Raw genomic sequence first — 25,042 nt, 5'->3', positions numbered from 1 at the left:
TGGGGAAGTGCCTGCAACCCTACAGACAAAAAAAAAATTATGTCAATCTAAATGCAACATTGGTAACTACTTCACTGCTAATGATTTCAGCTGAAACATTTAGATATTTGGGACTGTGAACAAGTCTTGGGTGCATAACCATAATTTCCTCCTAATCTGGCCATTAGTCCTGGGAAGATTCCCTTCTCTCCCAACAACAGAGAGATGAAGGAATGACAGTAGTTGACCTCAAATGAATATACACAAGTCACTAACTGAACTATGATGTTTTTTGTTTTGTGAAGTTCCATCAATATTTAAAGGATGTTAAGTCACATTTACATAACGTCATCACATACTGACAAAATGCTATAATGTAAATGATGCAACATAGTCAGGATATCACGCCATAACTGATTTGGTTCTGCAACTCTATTCGGTAAGAAAAGGCTTGCCAGCTCTACAGACTGTGACACTGATTTAAATAACAGATGTTATTGCTGAGTTATCATTTCATTATATAAAATTATCAGAATTCCTGTTCCTTACAAACTGTCACCAAAGCAAAAGACAAAAAGTAGAAAAATAAAACAACCTTTAAATTCAGTTTATGGATGACTTTGTCTTTGTTCTTAGGCTTTCCTTCCAATTTAAAAGGTTTCTCACTGTCAGACGGTGGATCCCTTATATCAAAATGGTCTTCTCTTGTTGTTACCTTTTGGAGGAATGGAAAACAGCATAAGTAGTACTTCTGTGGAATGAATTTCTGCATGCAGTCATGAAGTGTGACCTTTGAAAATGGGAGAAGACATACTCCTGAAGATATTTCATAACAATATTTCCCCTTAAGGTACCTAACACTGCACACTGAGAGAACATCCTGAGATAACACTATTCATGAATGCACCAGAGCAGCTAAAGATAAATTTTGTCCATTTCATTTTTAAAAACAAACAAAAGGGTTTAGGTTAGTCTGGTAGTTTAGTGGAATTGTTCTACAATCCCATGCAAGACACCTAGATTTCATTACTGGTCTCTTGCTCCACTGGTTGGGGAGAATGAGGGGAGAGGGAGGTAGCAGTAAAGCATATAGATTTTCCGTTCCTTTGACAAGTTTAAAAAGCAAGAGTGGGGAGGATCTTGTTTTAACTGAGTCTGACATTGGCATCAATTTCATTATTAATAATATCTACCATCTTTTACAAGTATAACAAAAAACAAATATAAAAAAAAATCTCAACAGACAAAACCCAAAAATACATTCAACAAAGTGGAAAATATTTTTTTTTAAAAGAAAACAAATGTATACCACCAGGGCCCCACACCACAAAGGCCTGATATTTTGATGTGGAAAACTAGTAGCATAGAAGCAATAAGACTCAAATCTGAAGCTTAGAGTAAATTGCAATAAGAAGAATAAACAAAATCTTAAAAATGAGTGAGTGTAAATATACAAAAAGCATTAGATTTAACTTAATTCTACAGGTTAGGTTTAGGCAGTGTAATGGCCTGAATAAAGCAGTAATAGAATAATAATAAACATAATGAAACAAGCTTCATATTTCTGAACAGACTGTATACCAAAAAGAAAAAAGTAGGAAACCTGGCAAGAAAGCCATTACAACAGTTAAGCCAAGAAATAACTGAATCATACATCAATGATTTAGTAACAAAGACAAAAAATTACAAATATTAAATTCTATACATTTTAATTATTGACTTAATATGTAAAACATAAGAGGCAGAATTAAACCCCAAAACTGTAGAAATGGGAGTCAGGGTTTGATCCAACACCCATTGAAGTCAACTGGAATATTTCCACTGACTTCAGTAGGCACTGGATCAGGCCCTTAATGCAGAAAATAAAATAACTCAGTTTGGAAGCAAAAAAGTTTTGTTAGCATTTTTATTTTGTCCATATTAAGCAATAAAAAGCAGCTAGTTGCTGTCCTAAAAAAATAAAGAAACTAAGTTAAGTATAGTTTGCATATAAATGATACTTAAAAGAATCAGACTAAAGGGGGAAAAAAGCAGTGGACCCAAAATAGAACCCTGCACTGACAATTCATAGGAGAGAAACAAATTCCTGCTGTAAAACCAGAAGACTGATTACAAAGGTAAAACTCCAATTATGTGCATACCCTTATGTTGTATATCAAATATATATCCTGATCCTGCAAACACTTCCACAAGTGTGTAACTTTACACATGTGAGCAGTCCCATTGACTTCAATGTGCATAAGTGTTTGCAGGACTGGGCCCTCCTACATAACTGAAGTACAATGCTCCTATCAGTTGTGTCAAATATGATAGCAAAAAAATAAAGAGAAACCAGCTGGAGACACCCCATGTGGGAAAGGGTATAACACACAAGCAAAGTGAACAGTGTGATGGCAGAAGACATCATATTAGTTTTACAATCGTTTTTAAGAGGGGTTCCTTCTGAAGGGATAAGCTAAATGGAAAGAAAAGGGAAGGGAATGGAGGTGAGGGGGATGGGGCAGGGAAGAAACAGGTAACAGGAGTAGACCTGAAGAGACTGTGAGAAAGAGGTTTGGCACAAACAGCCAGTTAAAACAGGACAGAGAAGGTCCTGTCAAAACAACTGTAGAAAGTTATCTAAAAATCCAAAGGTCCCTGCTTCTGCAGCTGCTCCTACCACCTGGAGTAGTCCCGGAACAGCCACTGGATCTAGCCCTGAAAAAAAATCAAAACTGTCTTGTCTATTTAGATTGTAAACTCTTCAGGGCAGAGACAAAAAGAAAAGGAGTCCTTGTGGCACCTTAGAGACTAACCAATTTATTTGAGCATGAGCTTTCGTGAGCTACAGCTCACTTCATCAGATGCATACCGTGGAAACTGCAGCAGACTTTATATATACACAGAGAATATGAAACAATACCTCCTCCCACCCCACTGTCCTGCTGGTAATAGCTTATCTAAAGTGAGCATCAGGTTAGGCCATTTCCAGCACAAATCCAGGTTTTCTCACCCTCCACCCCCCCACACAAATTCACTCTCCATTCTTAATTGGCCTTAAAGCAGTACCACAAAAAACAAGATTAATAGTAATTGATGATTAATAATAAACCCAAGAATCTCAAAACAGATGAGGAACAATTTGAGGCAGTAGTGGATATATTATTATAATCTTATAAAACAACAAACTTGGTAGAATAATCATCTCTGCAGAATCAAACTGAAAATGATCAGGAAAGTTATTGTCATAAATAGATGGCAAAAACTGACCACAAGTTCTGCCCCTGGGGGAATACGGCACGTGCACGGAATTCATGTCCTCTGCAGATTTTTTTGCTTCCCTGCAGAAAAATGACTTTCTGACAGGGAAGCTGCAAGAGCAGTCACACACCACTTCCTAGCAGCACAGGTATAATGTTTCAGGCACCCAGAGCAGCCAGACACCCCTGCCACGCCTCACCTGGTACATCCAGAACCCCCCTAGTCCTCCATACCCAAACCCCACCCCACTGAACCTCAACCCCTGCACCCTGACCCCCTCCCTCTGGAACCCCACCCCTGCACCCAGACCACCCCCACTGAGCACCCTGCACTGAAACCCCCACCCTGATGCCCTACCCCTGCAACACCCTGAGCCCCCACATCCAGACCTCCACGCCACTGACCACCAATGAGCTGCACCCAGACCTCCACCCCACCAAGTCCCATTCCCCCAGCACCCAGACCCGCCCCCTGCCCGGCTGAGATCCTCACTCCTAGACCCCTCCGCTGAGCCCCAACAACCTTCACCTGGAAGCCCCTGCAGAGTCCCATTGCCCCTGCACCTGGAACCCCCACGAGCCTCTGTGCATCCAGATTCCCCCACACCTAGACCCCCGCACTGAGCTGCCTGCACCCAGATTTTCCCACACAGAACCCTCTCACCCCACACCTGGATCCCCCACACTAAGCCCCTCCACACTTGGATCCTGCCTGGTTGAGCCTGCCTGCCCGGGACATGGCCCCAAGGTGTTTCTGGGGCAAGCCCAGCCTTGTGCTGTGTCAGGGTCAGGTGCAGCCTCACTGCTGAGTCCATGTCCTGGGGGTGAGGGGGCTGCAAGGTGATCTCCCACCTTCATGCAGCCAGTGGCCTGTGCTCCCCACTGCCATGGTGGAACCTCTGCATTTATTTATTGATTAATAAAACTTGTAGAATTTTAAAATATTGTGCACAGAATTTTTAATTTTTTGGCACAGAATTTTTGGTGTAGAATGCCTTCAGGAGTAATGTTCAAACAGTTTTTAGACAAACTGAAAGAAAAAAATAGGACAAATACTTTAAGGGTCTGATCCTGCTCTCGTTAAATTTAATATGAGTTTTCCCAGAGATTTCAAAGAAGCAGGATTGGGCCAGAAATATGGGTGGGACAAATTGGTTCAGTTAAAAAAAAAAGTGGTCATGCTATGGAAGGAAACCGAAGGAAATACTGTAGATCAAAGACAAAATGCAACCTTATCTCCTAGTAATGGGCACATAAAAAAATTAAAATCAGCTAACTGAATGTAAAATAATAGTATTTTATCACAGATTACAATGAAAGATATTAAATGCAAAATACTGCATGAGGGTTAGAGTCTGTTCCTATGAAAATCAGCAGAAAATTCACTGGATCCAGCCATGAAAAAAAGGAAAACTAGCCTTTCTCATTTTTGTTTTAAACTTAAAAGTATATTTGAAAACTAACAGATAAAAGAGCCGGAATATATATGCCTTTACGTATTTTTTATAAGTCTACTATATCAGATCTATTTGACTTAAATAAAAAATAGAAGTGAAGCTTTGATAGCCCCTCACTGAAACTTGCTGATTTGTTCGTTGTGGGAAACCCGCTACCTACTGTATTTAGAAAGTAAATATATCCGAATAACTTTACGCAGAACCTTTCAGAATTATCTTTGCCTGGGCAGTGGCGGGTGCTTGTGGCGGAAGTGGGTGGAAGAAGTTAACCAGGTACATAAAATAAAGTGTTTCCATCCTGATAGTCGTAATGGTGGGCAAGCAGCTTTTGTGCCTGGGCCAGGAGATTCTGATATTCTGCAAGACTGATAATGGCTTCTTTTTTCTTTTTTTTTAAGTAAACTACACTATCTGCACAGAAGTGGGCTGTAGACGCCATACAGCTAGATTAGGCGTTTCTAAAAATAAAGGAAGCTGCACAGGAGCTAAGGGCACTAATCGCCCTTACGCCAAACAAAGCCCAACGTCTCTCCATGCCCCCTGCCCGCCAGCCGGAGTCAAGCCGTCACCATGGTGATAGCGGGGCTAGCCCACGGCACGGGTCCCCAGCCCACGCTCAGCGCCCTGCGCTCCGACCGCCCCGGGGCGCCGGCCGCTCTCGCGCCACCCGCAGTGGGGGAACCCGCGCCTCGCGCCGGGTCTTACGGGGGAGGGGGGGTGTCTTCCCAGCGCAGGCTGCGCGAGCCCAACCCCAGGCCTTACGCCCCCACGCCCCACCCCCGGCAGGGCAGGAGGGGTCCCCGGCTCCCACCAGACAGGGCCGCCCCCCCGCCCGCCGCCGTCCCAGCTACCCCGGACGGGGGTTGGGGGGTCTGTACCTGCGGGGCACACGCCGCTTTCCTCCTCCTGCGCCCCGGGGACTTTCCGGCGCTCATGGCGGCGGCGACTCCCCCGGCTCTGGCCGGGCTCCGCCGCCGCCCCCTCGCACTTACCCGCCGCGGCTCCCGCTTCTCCCGCTCCAGCCCCGCAGCCCAATCAGAGACCCCGGCCGCGGCCCCGGCTCCTCCTGCCGGGCAGGGCGGCCTCGCCCCGCAGCCACCCGGGCCGCGCGGGGAGGAGGTATCTCCGGCCGGCCACCCACAGCTCGCCGCCCCCGGGCTCCGCCCAGCCACCCCTCCGAGCCTCCTGCGCCCCTCTCGTTACCTGCTGCATTAACCCCCTCGCTCCCCTGCGCGCCTCTCCCGCCCCGTCCGGAGCCGCGCGCTCCATCCCCCCTCCATCCCCACAACCGCCGCTCGCGCGCGCACACAGCAGGTGGTGAAGCGCGTGCCTGTCGCGTGCCCTCCTGCCCCCCAGCCCACCTTCCCTCACCTGTCTCCACGCGCGCACCGGGCAGCGCGGAGCAGCCTAGGAGCCGCGCTGTCGGGCGTCAATTGATGACCCCCCTTTCCGGAGGCAGGGAGCTCGCTGCAGCCCGTTCATGGCCGGGGCGGCCAGGTTTACCGACCCACCGAGCTCGGAGCGAGCGCAGCCGGCTGCAGTGTTAAATCATGTGCCAAAAGCCCAACCTGAAAGCCACACACACAATTGCAGCTGCCGGCTTGGGGCAGCAGTGAATTGCGGAGGCAGTTTCCACCACAGCATTCGCAAAAAGAAAAGGAGGACTTGTGGCACCTTAGAGACTAACCAATTTATTTGAGCATAAGCTTTCGTGAGCTACAGCTCACTTCATGGGATGCATACTGTGGAAACAGCTCACTTCATGGGATGCATACTGTGGAAACTGCAGAAGACATTATATACACAGAGACCATGAAACAATACCTCCTGGATAGTGTAGTTTACCAGGAGGTATTGTTTCATGGTCTCTGTGTATATAATGTCTTCTGCAGTTTCCACAGTATGCATCCCACGAAGTGAGCTGTAGCTCAGGAAAGCTTATGCTCAAATAAATTGGTTAGTCTCTAAGGTGCCACAAGTACTCCTTTTCTTTTTGCGAATACAGACTAACACGGCTGTTACTCTGACACCACAGCATTAATCCCCTTTTCACTGCGCCCAGCCCAGCAGCCGCGCGGCTGTAGACTCGCGCTCACGGACTGAGATGCGTTTTCTGTTTTAAGGACAACTCCTAAATGCTGTGAAATCCACAGGCGTGCTCATATTTTTTACTTGAAATTTGCTGTCAATGGATGGTTAGTGGTCCAGATGTGGGGTCATTTGAGCAAGGGGCTCCTGAGATTCAGCCCTCACCCCAAAAAACCTACAGCGTGTTACAAAATCAACAGACCGTTACAGCGTTTTCTTAATGCACATCTGGGATCAGATTATGCCTCTGGTTGTCCCGCAATTGATCTCAGTCTCTTGACATTTATCTCAGCTAGGGCATGGTACCCACTGGCACTGGCCACTGTTGGAATACAGGATACTGGGCTAGATGGACCCTTGGTCTGACCCACAATGGCCATTCCTCTGTTCTTATATCTGCAGGCAGCTTGTGTTAGTAATTTAATAGCTCAAGGGGACATCATGTGGTCCTTGAACCTGAGCTATCCCCATGCTAGAAATCTGAGAATGATCTTTAGGCACGTTGCTATTATCTGCCTTTGATGAGTTGTTTGTTTGTTTGTTTGTTTGTTTACTTTTCGAAAATGTGCTCTGCTGATTCTCAGTTAGAAGGGGTTGTAACTCTTTTCTGAAAAATAGGTTTCAGAGTAGCAGCCATGTTAGTCTGTATTCTCAAAAAGAAAAGGAGTACTTGTGGCACCTTAGAGACTAACAAATTTATTTGAGCATAAGCTTTCCTGAGCTACAGCTCACTTCATCGGATGAATTCAGTGGAATGAAGTGAGCTGTAGCTCATGAAAGCTTATCATAGAATCATAGAATATCAGGGTTGGAAGGGACCCCTGAAGGTCATCTAGTCCAACCCCCTGCTCGAAGCAGGACCAATTCCCAGTTAAATCATCCCAGCCAGGGCTTTGTCAAGCCTGACCTTAAAAACTTCCAAGGAAGGAGATTCCACCACCTCCCTAGGTAACGCATTCCAGTGTTTCACCACCCTCTTAGTGAAAAAGTTTTTCCTAATATCCAATCTAAACCTCCCCCACTGCAACTTGAGGCCATTACTCCTCGTTCTGTCATCTGCTACCATTGAGAACAGTCTAGAGCCATCCTCTTTGGAACCTCCTTTCAGGTAGTTGAAAGCAGCTATCAAATCCCCCCTCATTCTTCTCTTCTGCAGGCTAAACAATCCCAGCTCCCTCAGCCTCTCCTCATAAGTCATGTGTTCTAGACCCCTAATCATTTTTGTTGCCCTTCGCTGGACTCTCTCCAATTTATCCACATCCTTCTTGTAGTGTGGGGCCCAAAACTGGACACAGTACTCCAGATGAGGCCTCACCAATGTCGAATAGAGGGGGACGATCACGTCCCTCGATCTGCTCGCTATGCCCCTACGTATACATCCCAAAATGCCATTTGCCTTCTTGGCAACAAGGGCACACTGCTGACTCATATCCAGCTTCTCGTCCACTGTCACCCCTAGGTCCTTTTCCGCAGAACTGCTGCCTAGCCATTCGGTCCCTAGTCTGTAGCGGTGCATTGGATTCTTCCGTCCTAAGTGCAGGACCCTGCACTTATCCTTATTGAACCTCATCAGATTTCTTTTGGCCCAATCCTCCAATTTGTCTAGGTCCTTCTGTATCCTATCCCTCCCCTCCAGCGTATCTACCACTCCTCCCAGTTTAGTATCGTCCGCAAATTTGCTGAGAGTGCAATCCACACCATCCTCCAGATCATTTATGAAGATATTGAACAAAACCGGCCCCAGGACCGACCCCTGGGGCACTCCACTTGACACCGGCTGCCAACTAGACATGGAGCCATTGATCACTACCCGTTGAGCCCGACAATCTAGCCAGCTTTCTACCCACCCTATAGTGCATTCATCCAGCCCATACTTCCTTAACTTGCTGACAAGAATACTGTGGGAGACCGTGTCAAAAGCTTTGCTAAAGTCAAGAAACAATACATCCACTGCTTTCCCTTCATCCACAGAACCAGTAATCTCATCATAAAAGGCGATTAGATTAGTCAGGCATGACCTTCCCTTGGTGAATCCATGCTGGCTGTTCCTGATCACTTTCCTCTCATGCAAGTACTTCAAGATTGAATCTTTGAGGACCTGCTCCATGATTTTTCCAGGGACTGAGGTGAGGCTGACTGGCCTGTAGTTCCCAGGATCCTCCTTCTTCCCTTTTTTAAAGATTGGCACTACATTAGCCTTTTTCCAGTCATCCGGGACTTCCCCGGTTCGCCACGAGTTTTCAAAGATAATGGCCAATGGCTCTGCAATCACAGCCGCCAATTCCTTCAGCACTCTCGGATGCAACTCGTCCGGCCCCATGGACTTGTGCACGTCCAGCTTTTCTAAATAGTCCCTAACCACCTCTATCTCCACAGAGGGCTGGCCATCTCTTCTCCATTTTGTGATGCCCAGCGTAGCAGTCTGGGAGCTGACCTTGTTAGTGAAAACAGAGGCAAAAAAAGCATTGAGTACATTAGCTTTTTCCACATCCTCTGTCACTAGGTTGCCTCCCTTATTCAGTAAGGGTCCCACACTTTCCTTGGCTTTCTTCTTGTTGCCAACATACCTGAAGAAACCCTTCTTGTTACTCTTGACATCTCTCGCTAGCTGCAGCTCCAGGTGCGATTTGGCCCTCCTGATTTCATTCCTACATGCCCGAGCAATATTTTTATACTCTTCCCTGGTCATATGTCCAACCTTCCACTTCTTGTAAGCTTCTTTTTTATGTTTAAGATCCGCTAGGATTTCACCGTTAAGCCAAGCCGGTCGCCTGCCATATTTACTATTCTTTCGACTCATCGGGATGGTTTGTCCCTGTAACCTCAACAGGGATTCCTTGAAATACAGCCAGCTCTCCTGGACTCCTTTCCCCTTCAAGTTAGTCCCCCAGGGGATCCTGGCCATCCGTTCCCTGAGGGAGTCGAAGTCTGCTTTCCTGAAGTCCAGGGTCCGTATCCTGCTGCTTACCTTTCTTCCCTGCGTCAGGATCCTGAACTCAACCAACTCATGGTCACTGCCTCCCAGATTCCCATCCACTTTTGCTTCCCCCACTAATTCTACCTGGTTTGTGAGCAGCAGGTCAAGAAAAGCGCCCCCCCTAGTTGGCTCCTCTAGCACTTGCACCAGGAAATTGTCCCCTACGCTTTCCAAAAACTTCCTGGATTGTCTATGCACCGCAGTATTGCTCTCCCAGCAGATATCAGGAAAATTAAAGTCACCCATGAGAATCAGGGCATGCGATCTAGTAGCTTCCGTGAGCTGCCAGAAGAAAGCCTCATCTACCTCATCCCCCTGGTCCGGTGGTCTATAGCAGACTCCCACCACTACATCACTCTTGTTGCACACACTTCTAAACTTAATCCAGAGACACTCAGGTTTTTCTACAGTTTCGTACCGGAGCTCTGAGCAGTCATACTGCTCCCTTACATACAGTGCTATTCCCCCACCTTTTCTGCCCTGCCTGTCCTTCCTGAACAGTTTATAACCATCCATGACAGTACTCCAGTCATGTGAGTTATCCCACCAAGTCTCTGTGATTCCAATCACATCATAGTTCCTTGACATTACCAGGACCTCCAGTTCTCCCTGCTTGTTTCCAAGGCTTTGTGCATTTGTATATAAGCACTTGAGATAACCTGTTGATCGCCCCTCATTCCCAGTATGAGGCAGGAGCCCTCCCCTCACAGACATTTCTGCCTGTGCTTCCTCCCGGTATCCCTCTTTCCCACTTACCTCAGGGCTTTGGTCTCCTTCCCCCGGTGAACCTAGTTTAAAGCCCTCCTCACTAGGTTAGCCAGCCTGCTGGCAAAGATGCTCTTCCCTCTCTTCGTAAGATGGAGCCCGTCTCTGCCCAGCACTCCTCCTTCATGGAACACCATCCCATGGTCAAAGAATCCAAAGCCTTCTCTCCGACACCACCTGCGTAGCCATTCGTTGACTTCCACGATTCGACGGTCCCTACCCAGGCCTTTTCCTTCCACGGGGAGGATGGACGAGAACACCACTTGCGCCTCAAACTCCTTTATCCTTCTTCCCAGAGCCACGTAGTCCGCAGTGATCCGCTCAAGGTCATTCTTGGCAGTATCATTGGTGCCCACGTGGAGAAGCAGGAAGGGGTAGCGATCCGAGGGCTTGATGAGTCTCGGCAGTCTCTCCGTCACATCGCGAATCTTAGCCCCCGGCAAGCAGCAGACTTCTCGGTTTTCCCTGTCAGGGCGGCAGATAGATGACTCAGTCCCCCGGAGGAGAGAGTCCCCGACCACCACCACCCGCCTTCTCCTCTTGGGAGTGGTGGTCGTGGAACCCACAACCTCAGGACATCGCATCTCATGCCTTCCAACCAGCGGAGTCTCCTTCTGCTTTCTCGCCCCAGACATATCATCTGGTCCACTCTCCGCAACAGTACCTGTGGAGAGAACATGAAAGCGGTTAGTTACCTGTGTCTGTGTTACTGGAACCCGGACATTCCGCTTACCTCTTCTGGAGGTCACATGTTGCCAAGCTTCTTCACTGGCCTCTTGGCTCCTGTGTGCAACCTGCTCTATATCTTTAGAGCTTTGTGCCCCTAGAAGCCTATCCTGAGTTTTGTCTAGAAAATCCTCAGTTTCTCGTATGCAACGCAGGGTCGTTATCTGTTGCTCCAGACCTTCAATCTTCTCTTCCAATATGGAGACCAGCTTGCACTTTGTACAGACAAAGTCGCTTCTGTCCTGTGGAAGAAAGACAAACATGGCACATCCAGTGCAGGTCACAACAGCTGAACCCCGCCCTTCCATATCACCTTCCTACTACGAGCTTCCTCAGAGCAGTTTGCAAGATGTAAGCCTCACTGGGCTCACTCCAGGCGAACTCCCAGGCAAACTCCTGCTGTGAGCTGCTCTGCTGTCCCCGCTGCTCAGCTGGTTCAAATAAATTTGTTAGTCTCTAAGGTGCCACAGGTACTCCTTTTCTTTTTCTGAAAAATAATACTTTATGTGTCTTATATGCAGATTCTTACAACTTTTGGTGCAGAGATAAGGAATGGGGCAGGGAGATCAGAGCAGTGGAGGGTGTGTATGTGAGAGAGACAATGCATGGGAGCATTGGCATTAGGAGAGTAAAGGGGAGGGGATTAGGGGGCAGAGGAGTTGGGGGGAATAGGAGAAGGGGATGGGACTGCAATGTGGAGGGGATAAATTGAGATGGGAATGAGGACATAAGGGTGGGCAGTAAGAGAAGTGAGGGATTTAGGGGTGAGGAGCCTGTCAACCCCACGTTCTCCTCTCCCATATTTGTAGCAGGATCAGAGGGACTGTAATGCTTTCTCAAGATGCCCAGGACTGTGAGTCACCTTGGTAGCACTGGCCTTCAGCAAGAGGGAATCTTTCTTGTGGTAGCTGGGTGTCAGCTCCCTGACATTGCCTTCAGCGGCTCAAGCACTGTCCTTTGGGCTCTGCCAGACCTTCCCTCATCTTGAGGGAGCTGTAGATATACCCCAGCCTCAGAACTCCCTCTAAAAGTGTCTCCTGCTGTCTCCAGCCCCTGTCACTGAACCCTCACAAAAATTACCAGGTTTTCTGTCCCCAAAGGGAACAGTGTACACTTGTTTGATTCAGCTGAGGACTCAAACTTTGCTTAATACCACAGCACTGAGATGTATTTATAATAAAAACAAGAATAAGTTTATTAACAAAGAACAGATATTCAAAGATTCAAATGACTAGTGAGTAAGAATATTGGAAGTAGAATGGTTTAATATAAAACAAAAATATAACACACTTTTTAGTTGCTAAAATTTAACTTTAACAGATTACAATCCTTGCCTAAAGTAGTTTCTCCTCTAAGCCTTTTCTTCCAGCATCACCAGCCCACATGGCTGGGATCCACCATTCATGGAAGCAGAAAGCTCCATCCATTTTGCTATCTCGGTGATGGATAACCAGGGCGCTGTCCCTGTCCCCACAGATATTGTCCAGTAAACCTTTGAAGTGTAGCCTTTTGAAGTGCATCCTCAGATAAAACTCTTCTCCCCTGTTGCTTGTTTTCCTGTGTGCTCCTTTCCTATTGACTTCACAAGTCTTGTCTTGGAATGCAAATGTGGCTCCCGTTGTGTCTGACTTACAAGGCTTAATTCACATCAGAGAGATAGGTGAATAGATATGCTTTGTTTAGAAGAAAACATGTTTGTCAACTCTGCCTTGTTACAGACTTTAAAATATGTTTTCAGTATGCATACACAACTCCTTATACAGTGTCCATACATATGTTTTACAATGATAATTATGACCAGTGTGTCACTTGCTTTTATTTGATACCTTGCAAGACATAGACACTGACTTTGTGGGTGCTTCAGGGCTGGAGCACCCACAGAAAAAAATTAGTCGGTTCTTAGCACTCACTGGCACCCAGATCCCCTTTTCCCCCAGTGCCTGCTGCCCTGCTAATCAGCGCCTCTCCCTCCCTCCCAGCACCTCCTGTCCATCGTGATCAGCTGTTTTGCGGCTTGCAGGAGGCTCTGAAGGGGAGGGGGAGGAGTGGGGATGATGCATGTTGAGGGGAGGGGGCGGGACTAGGGAGGAAGAGGCAGGGCAGGGTGGGGGCTTGGGGGAAGGGATAGGGTGGAGATGAGGCCTGGGGCAGAGTAGGGTTAGAGGGGACGGGCTTGGGAAAAATGGTGGGGTGGGGGCAGGGCCTGGGACAGAATGCAGGATTGAACACTCCCTAGGCCTGGAGGAAGCCGGCACCTATGTTGCAAGATATTATGGATAAATACTCTGAAAGTAGTGTGTTCAGTGCAGTGAGTTTGTCCAGCTTGACAGAACTTACTGTTATAGAACAGTGAACACTTTGCCATTTGGCACTGAGGTGTTCTTGGGATCACAGGGTCCCTGCCCCTTGAGGGGGATCTGAGCCCTTTTCCCAGCTCCCATGTATGTGCTGGGAAATGTGGGGCCTGTTAGCCGACGGCCAAGGATGTTTGGTGAGGTGCCAGCTATGCCCGTTTATACCATCCGTGACTTTAACCGCTAGGACGCACTGTCCCTTCGCGGCGGGCAGCCCGGGCTAGGCTGACGGATGCCCCAAGGTCCTAACCACCCGTGACTTTAACTGCTAGAGCTCAGAGCTCCTTCACAGCGGGCAGTCAATACTGACTGACAGGTGCCCCAATGGCAGCACTAAGAGCCTCTCCACACCCGTGACTTTAACTGCTAGAGCTCAGAGCTCCTTCGCAGCGGGCAGCCAGGATTGACTGACAGGTGCCCCAAGAGTTTGCCCCGTGGAGGCGGCACAACTCAACGCTAGGCTCTTAGTACTCTCACCTAATGGCCAGGCTTTAGAGCCAAAACGGCTGAGGTTCTTTAATTGTGTTGGCTGCTTTACAGTAAACCAGAGAAACAAGTCAGGCTTATGCACAAATGGTTACCAAAATTTATTAAGCTAGATTCTAATCATGTGGTTACAAAATTGCTAGTGCCTACTTATTTAAATGTAGAGATGTTACACACACAAACAGGTTACAAAACTGAAGCCACAATCCCAAAGAAAGAAAACAAAGTATAGAGCTCTATTTCAAAATATGTGTACACTAAAGATAGGAGATCAGGTGTGGGTGCGTCTTACCCTCCTTGCATCTCTCGATTCCAGCGGTGCCAAGCCAGGATCGGTCACTCAATTCCCCGGAAAGATGAATAAGGGACAAGGCTTAGGGACCCTCTTAGCTGCAGAAGCCTTGGGAAAGCTGTCACTTATCTGACCAGCAGATAGATAGTGAAAAGCACTCAAAAATCATGGTGCTGTAGGTCCCCTACTTATACCTCTGTACTCCTTTATTCTCTTTCTCCTTTCTTATGCCAAATTGAGGCTGGTCTGTCTGGGTGACGCCAGCTTTCGCAAGAGTAGTTTACACTTGCAAGGGAGAGAAACAATAAGTTTTGACTACTGGACATTTCTTTTATCAGGGTAAATATTTTCCCACCTAGGATGTTGGTGTGTGTGCATCACGCTATTTAGTAGGGGCTAAGAGCCATGTCTGTCACAGGGCCTCTGCCTGCTGTGAGCTTAATCGTTGTATCTGTTCCCAGAGGCACATTGTCGCAGCACACCTGTGCTTTTCACAGCTTCAAAGGCTGTGCTGGAATATATGTTAAGTGCCCTGTTCCGGCTTCCTCCTGTGTTTCCAGCAATGCTGGTCTGAGGCGGGGGGCTGGCTGTCTGGCTACATTCCACCCCCTGATGCACCGCACTACATCCCAGATTGCAAGGTGGCAGTGATGCCAGCACCTCTTGCCCTCCTTGGGGAAATCTAGAAATACCCAACAACCAAATTAGAGGATGAGGGTTCGCGGAATTGGTTAGGATCCCTTTTTAGCTCTAGGTATCTGATTTGCGTGGAGGAAAGAGCAGTTTGAATCAAAGGCTTCATAATACATAAAGTTACACAAAAAAAACCAATTACAATAATTAAAATGGTTAAAACAGTATTTACAACTGAATGTAAAAATGGGGAGAGGGAAAATCCCAAGTGTTGAGCTAACCATTGCATCCATGAGGTTTGTCCATTCTCAGCCACTGCATGTAAAATTTTAACTACACCTTTAATAGCAACCACATCTTGCTCTATTTGCCCTGAATGATTTACATAAAAACAACAAGATTGGTTGAATCTAGCAAGGTGCACATCCAGCAATTTGTAGCACCAGCAGCTGAGGCGATGGTTTGGATTGCTCCCCGAAGAGGATGTTCTGGTATTGCCAAGGTGACTGGAGCCAACAGAAGGATCATGAGGGCTTGCAGGAACATATCTCTGGTGGGTCGTGTTCTAGCTAAAAAACTTATTTTAAAACCAAAAGCAAAAATTACACCTGCTATTATAAGTAATGGCAAATATATCAACAGTCCATAGTAGTCTCTAGTGATCAAACAGGTCTGCTGCATGGTCCATTTTGCTGACAGGTTAGCTGGCAGGTTGCTCGGAACCATGGGACCATTCCTGCAATAAATCACATGGTCAGCCGGTCTTGGATGCGATCCAAGCCTCTGTAATAGTTATTAGCCTTTTATCAGCATTTAAGGCACTCCATACACCTTTCTCTTTATAGGCGTGCAAAACGCAGGTAAAGGTTCCCAGGGCTGGGTGTTTAATCACAACAGTATCTCCGGGAGCATACTTGGAACTGTGCAGTGGTGTTGTGGCAGGGGAGATAGCTTTCCCTGTAGGGAAGAATCCCCTGCTGATTGGACTTCCTGTAGGAGTCTCTCTGTTGTTCAATCTCTGCACCACTTCGTCCAGTCTGTCTCCCCATGTGCCATCAGTAGGCTTCAAGTGATTCTTTAGCAACTCATTCCAGAGCTCGACCATGCCATTAGATTGAGGTCAATATGGAAGGTGGAAGGTCCATTGGACTCCATGGTTAAGGGTCCATTCCCTTACAAGTTTATTCTTAAAATGCGAACCATTATCTGATTGGATTTCTTGAGGCATTGGGACAATTGCTGTTAAGTGGTTTAGTCCCATAACTGTGGACAACCCTGTTGCCAATCGGGTTGGATATGCAAAACCAATCCCTGAAACAATTTCTACCCCAGTCAAGATGTATTTCCACCTCTGCCTTGTAGTGGGCAGTGGTCCGACATAGTCGACCTGCCAGGTTGCCCATAGTGTTTTTCCATCTCTTAGCCTGGCAAACCTTTGTCCTTCTGCTATATGTTTTCTAGTCTCAGCACAAATAGTGCAGGCTTGCACCAGGTCTCTAGCCTGTCTGTGGGTGATAGGCCACCCCCGATATGTGCTTGCCGCACTAACTCATCACTTCCTGTGTGTCCTAAATTATCATGTAACCATGAATATAAGCGTTCCCATTCTACTTGTGTGGTAAAGAGCTGGGCAGCTGCATCGGCTAAATTGTTTAACTGTGCAGCTGGGGTATTATTCCTCTGATGAGCTGAGACATGTCCTATAGACAGGGGTTGTTGCAGGGCATGCTGATATAACCACTTCCAGTATTCCAGTCCCCAGACTGGTTTACCTCCTATTTCCCAGTGGTTATTTTTCCAGTTAGTGATCCACTGAGTGGCACCTGCCCAGACCGCATAGGAGTCCGTATATACTGCGGTGGCTCCTGCTTCACAGGCCAGTTTAATTGCAGCCAATTCTGCAAGTTGTGCTGACCCATCAATTTCAGCAGTTAGGGGTGCTGCAGAGGTGTCTGCAGGCTCTGCTGCAGCTTTTCCCTTCCATTTTCCTTTTACCAGCCTGGCACTGCCATCAGTGAACCATACTCCCTCAGGCTTAGAAGGATCAAATGGGGCAGCATCCTTAATGGGAGACTGCTGTGGAGGTAGGCGGTATTCATCAGGCATTCCTACTTTCCATAGGGATTCCTGAATCATAGTGGGGTTTTGTGCAGTGTCTGCACTACCTACCCTGTGGTGTATGTAAAGTGCCCATCTTTGGATAGTCATCTTTTGTGCTACACCAGGTGGTAACTCTTTCCCTTCCAATATAGGTTTAATAATTGGAAGAGGAGTGTGAATTGTGATGTCCTTATCCTGAGTTAATTCCTCAGTTTCTCTCAAGGCTGTGTAAGCTGCCAGAAGCACCTTCTCATAAGGCGTGTAGTTAGCCTGTGACCCTTGCCATGACTTGGAACCAAACTGAATTGGTCGTCTGGGAGCAGTGTCACTTTCTTGCCAGAGAGCATAAGACATTCCAGTGGCTCCCACAGTTAGGTACAAATGGAATGGGGCTTCAGGATGTATGGGACCCAGAGCCTGATAGGTGTGTATCTCCCCTATCAGTTGCCTGAGGGCTTCCTCATGGGCAGGAGCCCATTCCCAGGCAGCACTTTTCTTTAACAAATTGTACAATGGTCTGGCTATAATGGCAAAGCCAGGTACATGTTTTCTCCAAAACCCCAGGGTTCCCAAAATCTGTCTCAATTGATCTTTACTTTCAGGGGAGGGTGCCTGATTTAGCTCTTGCACAGTGTCATTAGGCACAGACCTCCTACCTCCCATCCATACAGTACCTAAGAATTTTATCTCTTGGGAGGGACCTTGGCATTTCTCAGCTGGTAACTCTAAATTAAGGGCTTCTAGTGCTCCTTTGATTTGATTCATAGCCTCCTGTACCTCTTCTGAGGTTTTCCCACCTATTAAGATGTCATCAATGTATTGCACAGTTTGTACATTGGGTGGCAGTATAAGGTCATCTAGGACCTTTGCCAGTGCCCCATGGCAAATAGTGGGTGAGTGTTTAAACCCTTGTGGCATTCGGGTAAAAGTGTATTGTACACCTTTCCAAGTAAAAGCAAATCTTTCCTGGTCAGCTGGTTGCAAAGGGACCATGAAGAACATGTCCTTTACATCTAATACTGCTAGCCAGGGTTCATCCCAGGTTTGTATGGTGTTTACAATATCTGTTATGCTAGGGACTGCTGCAGTTAATGGTCCAGTGTTACTGTTTAGCTTCCTATAGTCTATAGTGAGTCTCCATTTGCCATTTGGTTTCTTGATGGGCCACACAGGAGAATTAAAGCGAGAGTGGGTACGAATTAAAATTCCTCACTGTTCCAAATCTTTGATCAGGTCAGTAACAGGGCTTATGGCCTCAGCTGGGACATTATACTGCTTTATGTTTGTTACTGTTGAGGGCGGGAGAGCAGGCGCGCTGCTAAGTAAGTTTACAGAATAGTGGGGAGGGCTTTCCTCTTCCAGGTGGGTGGCATGAGGAACAGAACTGACTCCAAAAGCCCATCTTTCCCCATTAATCCTTCCCTTCTTTCCTCTTAAAACATCCATGCCCAGTATGTTGGCATTGCCCAAAATCACCTCATATTTTCGGGGCTGATGGTGGGGTTGCAATGGGATATCCAGTTTTATCTTAACTAATGGGTAAGTTATGGTACTGCCATTTACTCCTGTAACAAGTACCTGCTTTCGGCCAGTAGGTGGCAAGCCCTGAAAACTTTCTCGCTTAATCATGGACATTTGAGCCCCTGTGTCCATTAAGGACAGGTTTCAGAGTAACAGCCGTGTTAATCTGTATTCGCAAAAAGAAAAGGAGTACTTGTGGCCCAGCAGGATAGTGAGTTTGTGTGTGTGGTTTTTGGGAGGGGGGTGAGAGAACCTGGATTTGTGCAGGAAATGGCCCAACTTGATTATCATGCACATTGTGTAGAGAGTTGTCACTTTGGATGGGCTATCACCAGCAGGAGAGTGAATTTGTGTGTGTGGGGGGGGGGGGGTGGAGGGTGAGAAAACCTGGATTTGTGCTGGATGATCACTTTAGATAAGCTATTACCAGCAGGACAGTGGGGTGGGAGGAGGTATTGTTTCATATTCTCTGTGTGTATATAAAGTCTGCTGCAGTTTCCACGGTATGCATCCGATGAAGTGAGCTGTAGCTCATGAAAGCTCATGCTCAAATAAATTGGTTAGTCTCTAAGGTGCCACAAGTACTCCTTTTCTTTTTGTGTCCATTAAGAAAGGAATAATGTGTTTGTCATTTACAGTTACATGTATCTGGGGGTCTTTTGCTGTTGTTTTCTCCTCTTTGGATTTAAGCTGGTTTATTAGGAGAGGAGATTGACCCCCGCAAGCTAGTTTCCCTGCTCTGGTAAGTCTTGCAGTTGCTGCAGCAATGGAGTATACCGGGTGTCTGCAGGTGGGGAAAGAGGAGAGAGCTGCAGAGGTGCACTGGGAGTAGCATTAGTTGTCTCCCAGTCAGCTCTTTTTAAGGTGGTGAATAATTTTAGCCGCTCTGTGGGCAGTCCATTTATCACATCTCTGGGATAACCTAAAGCCAGACATTGTCTCCACAACTTGGCTCTAAGCTCCTTTTCCTCTTGGGTTGGCTCTCGCTTGTTTTTATGTCCTTTAGATGGTGCCCCCTTGTTTCCCTGAAGGGAACGCATCTTAGCTTTGCCTGTCAGTGCTCTGATGTCTCCGAATTCTCTAAAGTATGACACCAGATGGTTTAGCAGTGCCTGAAAGGTACTGTTATGTGCTGCAGCTTCTGATCTAAGGGACAGTGCCATAGCCCTGTGGTTACTCGGAACTCCCTTAAGCAGGGATCTGAGATCATCTACATCTACCTGACCCTCCCATGGACTTTCATAGGCTAACTCTTGAGGGTTTTGGCCAAGCATGCTAATGACAGACACAGTTAATAGAGCTGTTTTTACCTTATCTATGTTGGTCCAGTGCATTACTGTGGGTTCATCTTGGTCTGCTGGGTAAATTCCTCTTGCCCATTGACAAGCCAGAGACCAAAGTGTTTTAGGGGTGTTCCCCTCTGAATGTTCCAGGAATATTCCTGCACCTAAGTTAAGGCGCTCAGTTTCTTGGGCTGTCAGGCGTATATATCCACCCCCAGTGTCCCAGAGGCGGACCAGCCACTCTATTATACCTTCCTCAGGCTTTTTAGCAAAATCTCCCTGGATTGTTTTTAACTCCATGGGAGTATATTGGCGGGTGGTAATTTTGGTAAAGTGTGTTGGAGCTTTACTCCCTTTTCCCTTTTTACCTCCCTTCTTTGTTTTTGAAGAGGTGGATGGAAATTGTCATCCCCTTCTTCATCCAGCTCTGCCCCACTCAAATTTTCCTCATGTTCTTCTGATTTGTGATGTGTGATAGCTGGTCTTAATTTTACAGAGGGACCTTCCTCCTCAGAGGAGGGGGACTCATCTGCTGAATCCCAAATGTCTCCATCCCATTCCTCAGGGTCTAGCCAGAGAGCAGTCTCAACTTTAGCCCGGTTGATACTGCGTGTTTTAGTCTCCAGCTTTTCCCTTCATTCTATCCCTTCTTTCTCAATTAAGGGAAGTAATCTTTTCTGAAGATGTTCCATATCCCTATTCAGTGTTCTTACTTTGGTATCTAAATTCTGGCATTCCTTGCGCAGTGTATCCCTTTCCTGTTTTAGCCTATTAAATTCTATTGCCAGACTATGATAATCCTTACAGGCAGCTTGCCAAATGTTAGTAAGCAGCCATATACAAGCACCTTTTCCTTTCCCTTTCTTCATCTTGCAGGCAGTTCTCCAGTTACAGAAATGCTGCCAGATCTCTGCTGGTTTTCCCCAATATTTCTCCAGCAGGTCTTTGCTCCACAGAGGATTTCCCCATCCCTCTTGGGTCAAACTTTTCTCTAGCTCAGGGAATTCTGTGGTGTTTATCATGACTGGTTTCATTGTGTTACTGTAGTGCAGCCTATATCACAATCCTGTTCGTGACGCCAAATTCTGTTAGCCGACGGCCAAGGATGTTTGGTGAGGTGCCAGTTATGCCCGTTTATACCATCCGTGACTTTAACCGCTAGGACGCACTGTCCCTTCGCGGCGGGCAGCCCGGGCTAGGCTGACGGATGCCCCAAGGTCCTAACCACCCGTGACTTTAACTGCTAGAGCTCAGAGCTCCTTCACAGCGGGCAGTCAATACTGACTGACAGGTGCCCCAATGGCAGCACTAAGAGCCTCTCCACACCCGTGACTTTAACTGCTAGAGCTCAGAGCTCCTTCGCAGCGGGCAGCCAGGATTGACTGACAGGTGCCCCAAGAGTTTGCCCCATGGAGGCGGCACAACTCAATGCTAGGCTCTTAGTACTCTCACCTAATGGCCAGGCTTTAGAGCCAAAACGGCTGAGGTTCTTTAATTGTGTTGGCTGCTTTACAGTAAACCAGAGAAAACAAGTCAGGCTTATGCACAAATGGTTACCAAAATTTATTAAGCTAGATTCTAATCATGTGGTTACAAAATTGCTAGTGCCTACTTATTTAAATGTAGAGATGTTACACACACAAACAGGTTACAAAACTGAAGCCACAATCCCAAAGAAAGAAAACAAAGTATAGAGCTCTATTTCAAAATATGTGTACACTAAAGATAGGAGATCAGGTGTGGGTGCTTCTTACCCTCCTTGCATCTCTCGATTCCAGCGGTGCCAAGCCAGGATCGCTCACTCAGTTCCGCGGAAAGACAAATAAGGGACAAGGCTTAGGGACCCTCTTAGCTGCAGAAGCCTTGGGAGGCTGTCACTTATCTGACCAGCAGATAGATAGTGAAAAGCACTCAAAAATCATGGTGCTGTAGGTCCCCTACTTATACCTCTGTACTCCTTTATTCTCTTTCTCCTTTCTTATGCCAAATTGAGGCTGGTCTGTCTGGGTGACGCCAGCTTTCGCAAGAGTAGTTTACACTTGCAAGGGAGAGAAACAATAAGTTTCGACTACTGGACATTTCTTTTATCAGGGTAAATATTTTCCCACCTAGGATGTTGGTGTGTGTGCATCACGCTATTTAGTAGGGGCTAAGAGCCATGTCTGTCACAGGGCCTCTGCCTGCTGTGAGCTTAATCGTTGTATCTGTTCCCAGAGGCACATTGTCGCAGCACACCTGTGCTTTTCACAGCTTCAAAGGCTGTGCTGGAATATATGTTAAGTGCCCTGTTCCGGCTTCCTCCTGTGTTTCCAGCAATGCTGGTCTGAGGGGGGCGGGGCTGGCTGTCTGGCTACAGGGCCCTGCCCCGCTGTGGGAGTATGAACCCTCTCCCTATCCCCCCATATGATCCAGGATCTGGGGAGGCTCTGCTCCTCTAGAGGAATCTGAGCCCCTCTTCCTGACCCCATTTCATTGCTGTGTAGACTTCTGGGCTCAGTGTGGAGCCCGAGCTCTGGGACTCTAGCCTAGATGTCTACACAGCAATGAAACAGCCCCGCAGCCCAAGCCCTGCGAGCCAGAGTCAGCTGGCATGGGCCACCTGTGGGTATCTAGTTGCTGTGTAGACATACTCTTAGACTTAGAGCGCTTGTGGGTGGGTAAGTTCTGCCAGGTAAGGACACTTAGGGAGGATATGTTTAGTTTTCCAAGGCTTCTGGGAGCTAGTTTAGTTATTTATTAAGAGGGACCCTAGATATATTGAACTCAACTCTTTTGCCTGTCATGAACCAACTGGCAGAAGGATTACACAGAAACCCTTGAAATTCCCATGAAGTTGCAGGTATCAGTTAGGCAGTTTTAATGAGTTTCCCTGTGCTGCATTTCCTGCTCCACAGCCTATGTGTTGGAATAGATATTTCATTTTCAGCCACAGTAAATGCAACACAGCAACTCATTTTAGTGGTCTTAAACAACAAATATGTGGTATTCTTCCTGTTTTCTTCAGTGTCACTTTCAAAACTATCTCATCTATGGTTGTTACACCTGGAGCACTTACAGCTGTGACAAAACTGAAAGATCTGAGTTCAAATACCTGTTGTGACAGGTTCTCCCCAGGGTGCCACCTGGAACCGGGGTACCTGACCCACCAGCCTGGGCTCTCCCTCACACTGTATTGGTGTGACAAGCTACAAAACTCCCCAGCCTTCACTTTCACCAGCATACATACAGGTAGGGATACACCCAGCTGCAGTTACAAGCAGGTTCTCCGACCAGCCCCTGCATGGGAAGGCTATTCCCAGCTTCTCAGGCACGCACCCCCTCTGGAATATAAACCCAAAATTATACCCTCTTGTGCTGCACAAGGAACTGTACAGCATATGCTCATAAAATTTGCCCCCTCCCTCAATGTGGAGAGGAATATGCAACAGCCTTTTGCCCCGGAGTTATGATTCCCACACACTGGTTTAGATAAAGCAAAACCAAGTTTATTAATTACAAAAAATAAATTTTAAGTGATTATAAGGGATAGCAAACAGATCAAAGCAGATTACCTAGCAGATAAACAAAGAACAAAAACTAAACTTAATATACACATAGATTGGATATGAATAGCAGATTCTAACCCTAAGAGGAGATGATACAAGCAGGCTGCAGATTCTTAAGGGGCAAGCTGCACCTGCTTTGCAGCTTGGAATCCCCAAGGTGTTTCATTCACAGGTTAAAGTCCCTTTAGCCTGGGTCCAGCACTTCCCCCAGTTCAGTCTTTGTTCCTCAGGTGTTTCCAGGAGTCTTCTTGTGTGGGGAGCGAAGAACACCAGATGATGTCACTCCCTGCCTCATATAGCTTTTGCATATGGCGGGAACCCTTTGTTTCAAAGCTTGATTCCTAGACCAGTCTGTGGAAAATCACTGACATCCCAAGATGGAGTCTAGAGACGCGGTCTCATCACATGTCTTTATAGAGTCATGTTTCAGACTAACAGCCATGTTAGTCTGTATTCGCAAAAAGAAAAGGAGTACTTGTGGCACCTTAGAGACTAACCAATTTATTTGAGCATAAGCTTTCGTGAGCTACAGCTCACTTCATCGGATGCATACTGTGGAAAGTACGGAAGATCTTTTTATACACACAAACCATGAAAAAATGGGTGTTTACCACTACAAAAGGTTTTCTCTCCCCCCACCCCACTCTCCTGCTGGTAATAGCTTATGTAAAGTGATCACTCTCCTTACAATGTGTATGATAATCAAGTTGGGCCATTTCCAGCACAAATCCAGGTTTTCTCCCCACCCCACCCCCACAAACCCACTCTCCTGTTGGAAATAGCTCATCCAAACTGACCACTCTCCTTACAATGTGTATGATAATCAAGGTGGGCCATTTCCAGCACAAATCCAAGGTTTAACAAGAACGTCTGGGGGGGGGGGGGTGTAGGAAAAAACAAGGGGAAACAGGTTACCTTGCATAATGACTTAGCCACTCCCAGTCTCTATTCAAGCCTAAGTTAATTGTATCCAATTTGCAAATTAATTCCAATTCAACAGTCTCTCACTGGAGTCTGGTTTTGAAGTTTTTCTGTTGTAATATCGCAACTTTCATGTCTGTAATCGCGTGACCAGAGAGATTGAAGTGTTCTCCAACTGGTTTATGAATGTTATAATTCTTGACATCTGATTTGTGTCCATTTATTCTTTTATGTAGAGACTGTCCAGGAAGATCACCGATGGACTGTAGTTTCCTCAGGAAGTCAGTGGTGTCTCGAAGGTAGCTGGGAGTGCTGGTAGTGTAGGGCCTGAGGAGGGAGTCTACATAGCCAGACAATCCTGCTCGTTCACCTGCACATCCACCAATGTGATATATGCCATCATGTGCCAGCAATGCCCCTCTGCCATGTACATTGGTCAAACTGGACAGTCTCTACGTAAAATAAATGGACAAAAAAAGGGGGGGGGACCTGGATTTGTCCTGGAAATGGCCCACCTTGATTATCATACACATTGTAAGGAGAGTGATCACTTTAGATACGCTATTACCAGCAGGAGAGTGGGTGGGGCGAGAGAAAACCTTTTGTAGTGGTAAACACCCATTTTTTCACGGTTTGCGCGTATAAAAAGATCTTCTGTACTTTCCTCAGTATGCAT

At 46.8% G+C, this 25,042-nt stretch overlaps 1 protein-coding gene across 1 annotated transcript in view; it reads right to left on the bottom strand.

The window, feature by feature from the left end:
• Positions 1 to 5,610, bottom strand: part of TSGA10 (testis specific 10) — a 70,432-nt gene extending 64,822 nt beyond the window's left edge. Inside the window, exons 1-2 of the mRNA XM_077810708.1 lie at positions 5,554 to 5,610; positions 575 to 694 (exon numbers count right to left, since the gene is read on the bottom strand). Coding sequence (XP_077666834.1) covers positions 575 to 694; positions 5,554 to 5,610 — 177 coding nt within the window. The remainder of the gene's footprint in view (positions 1 to 574; positions 695 to 5,553) is intronic.
• Between the last annotated feature and the right edge of the window lie 19,432 nt (positions 5,611 to 25,042).

Source organism: Eretmochelys imbricata, chromosome 1 (assembly GCF_965152235.1).
Source record: "Eretmochelys imbricata isolate rEreImb1 chromosome 1, rEreImb1.hap1, whole genome shotgun sequence".
Taxonomy (NCBI): domain Eukaryota; kingdom Metazoa; phylum Chordata; order Testudines; family Cheloniidae; genus Eretmochelys; species Eretmochelys imbricata.
The sequence above is the reverse complement of the archived record's forward strand: the minus strand, read 5'-3'. Positions and strand labels throughout refer to the sequence as shown.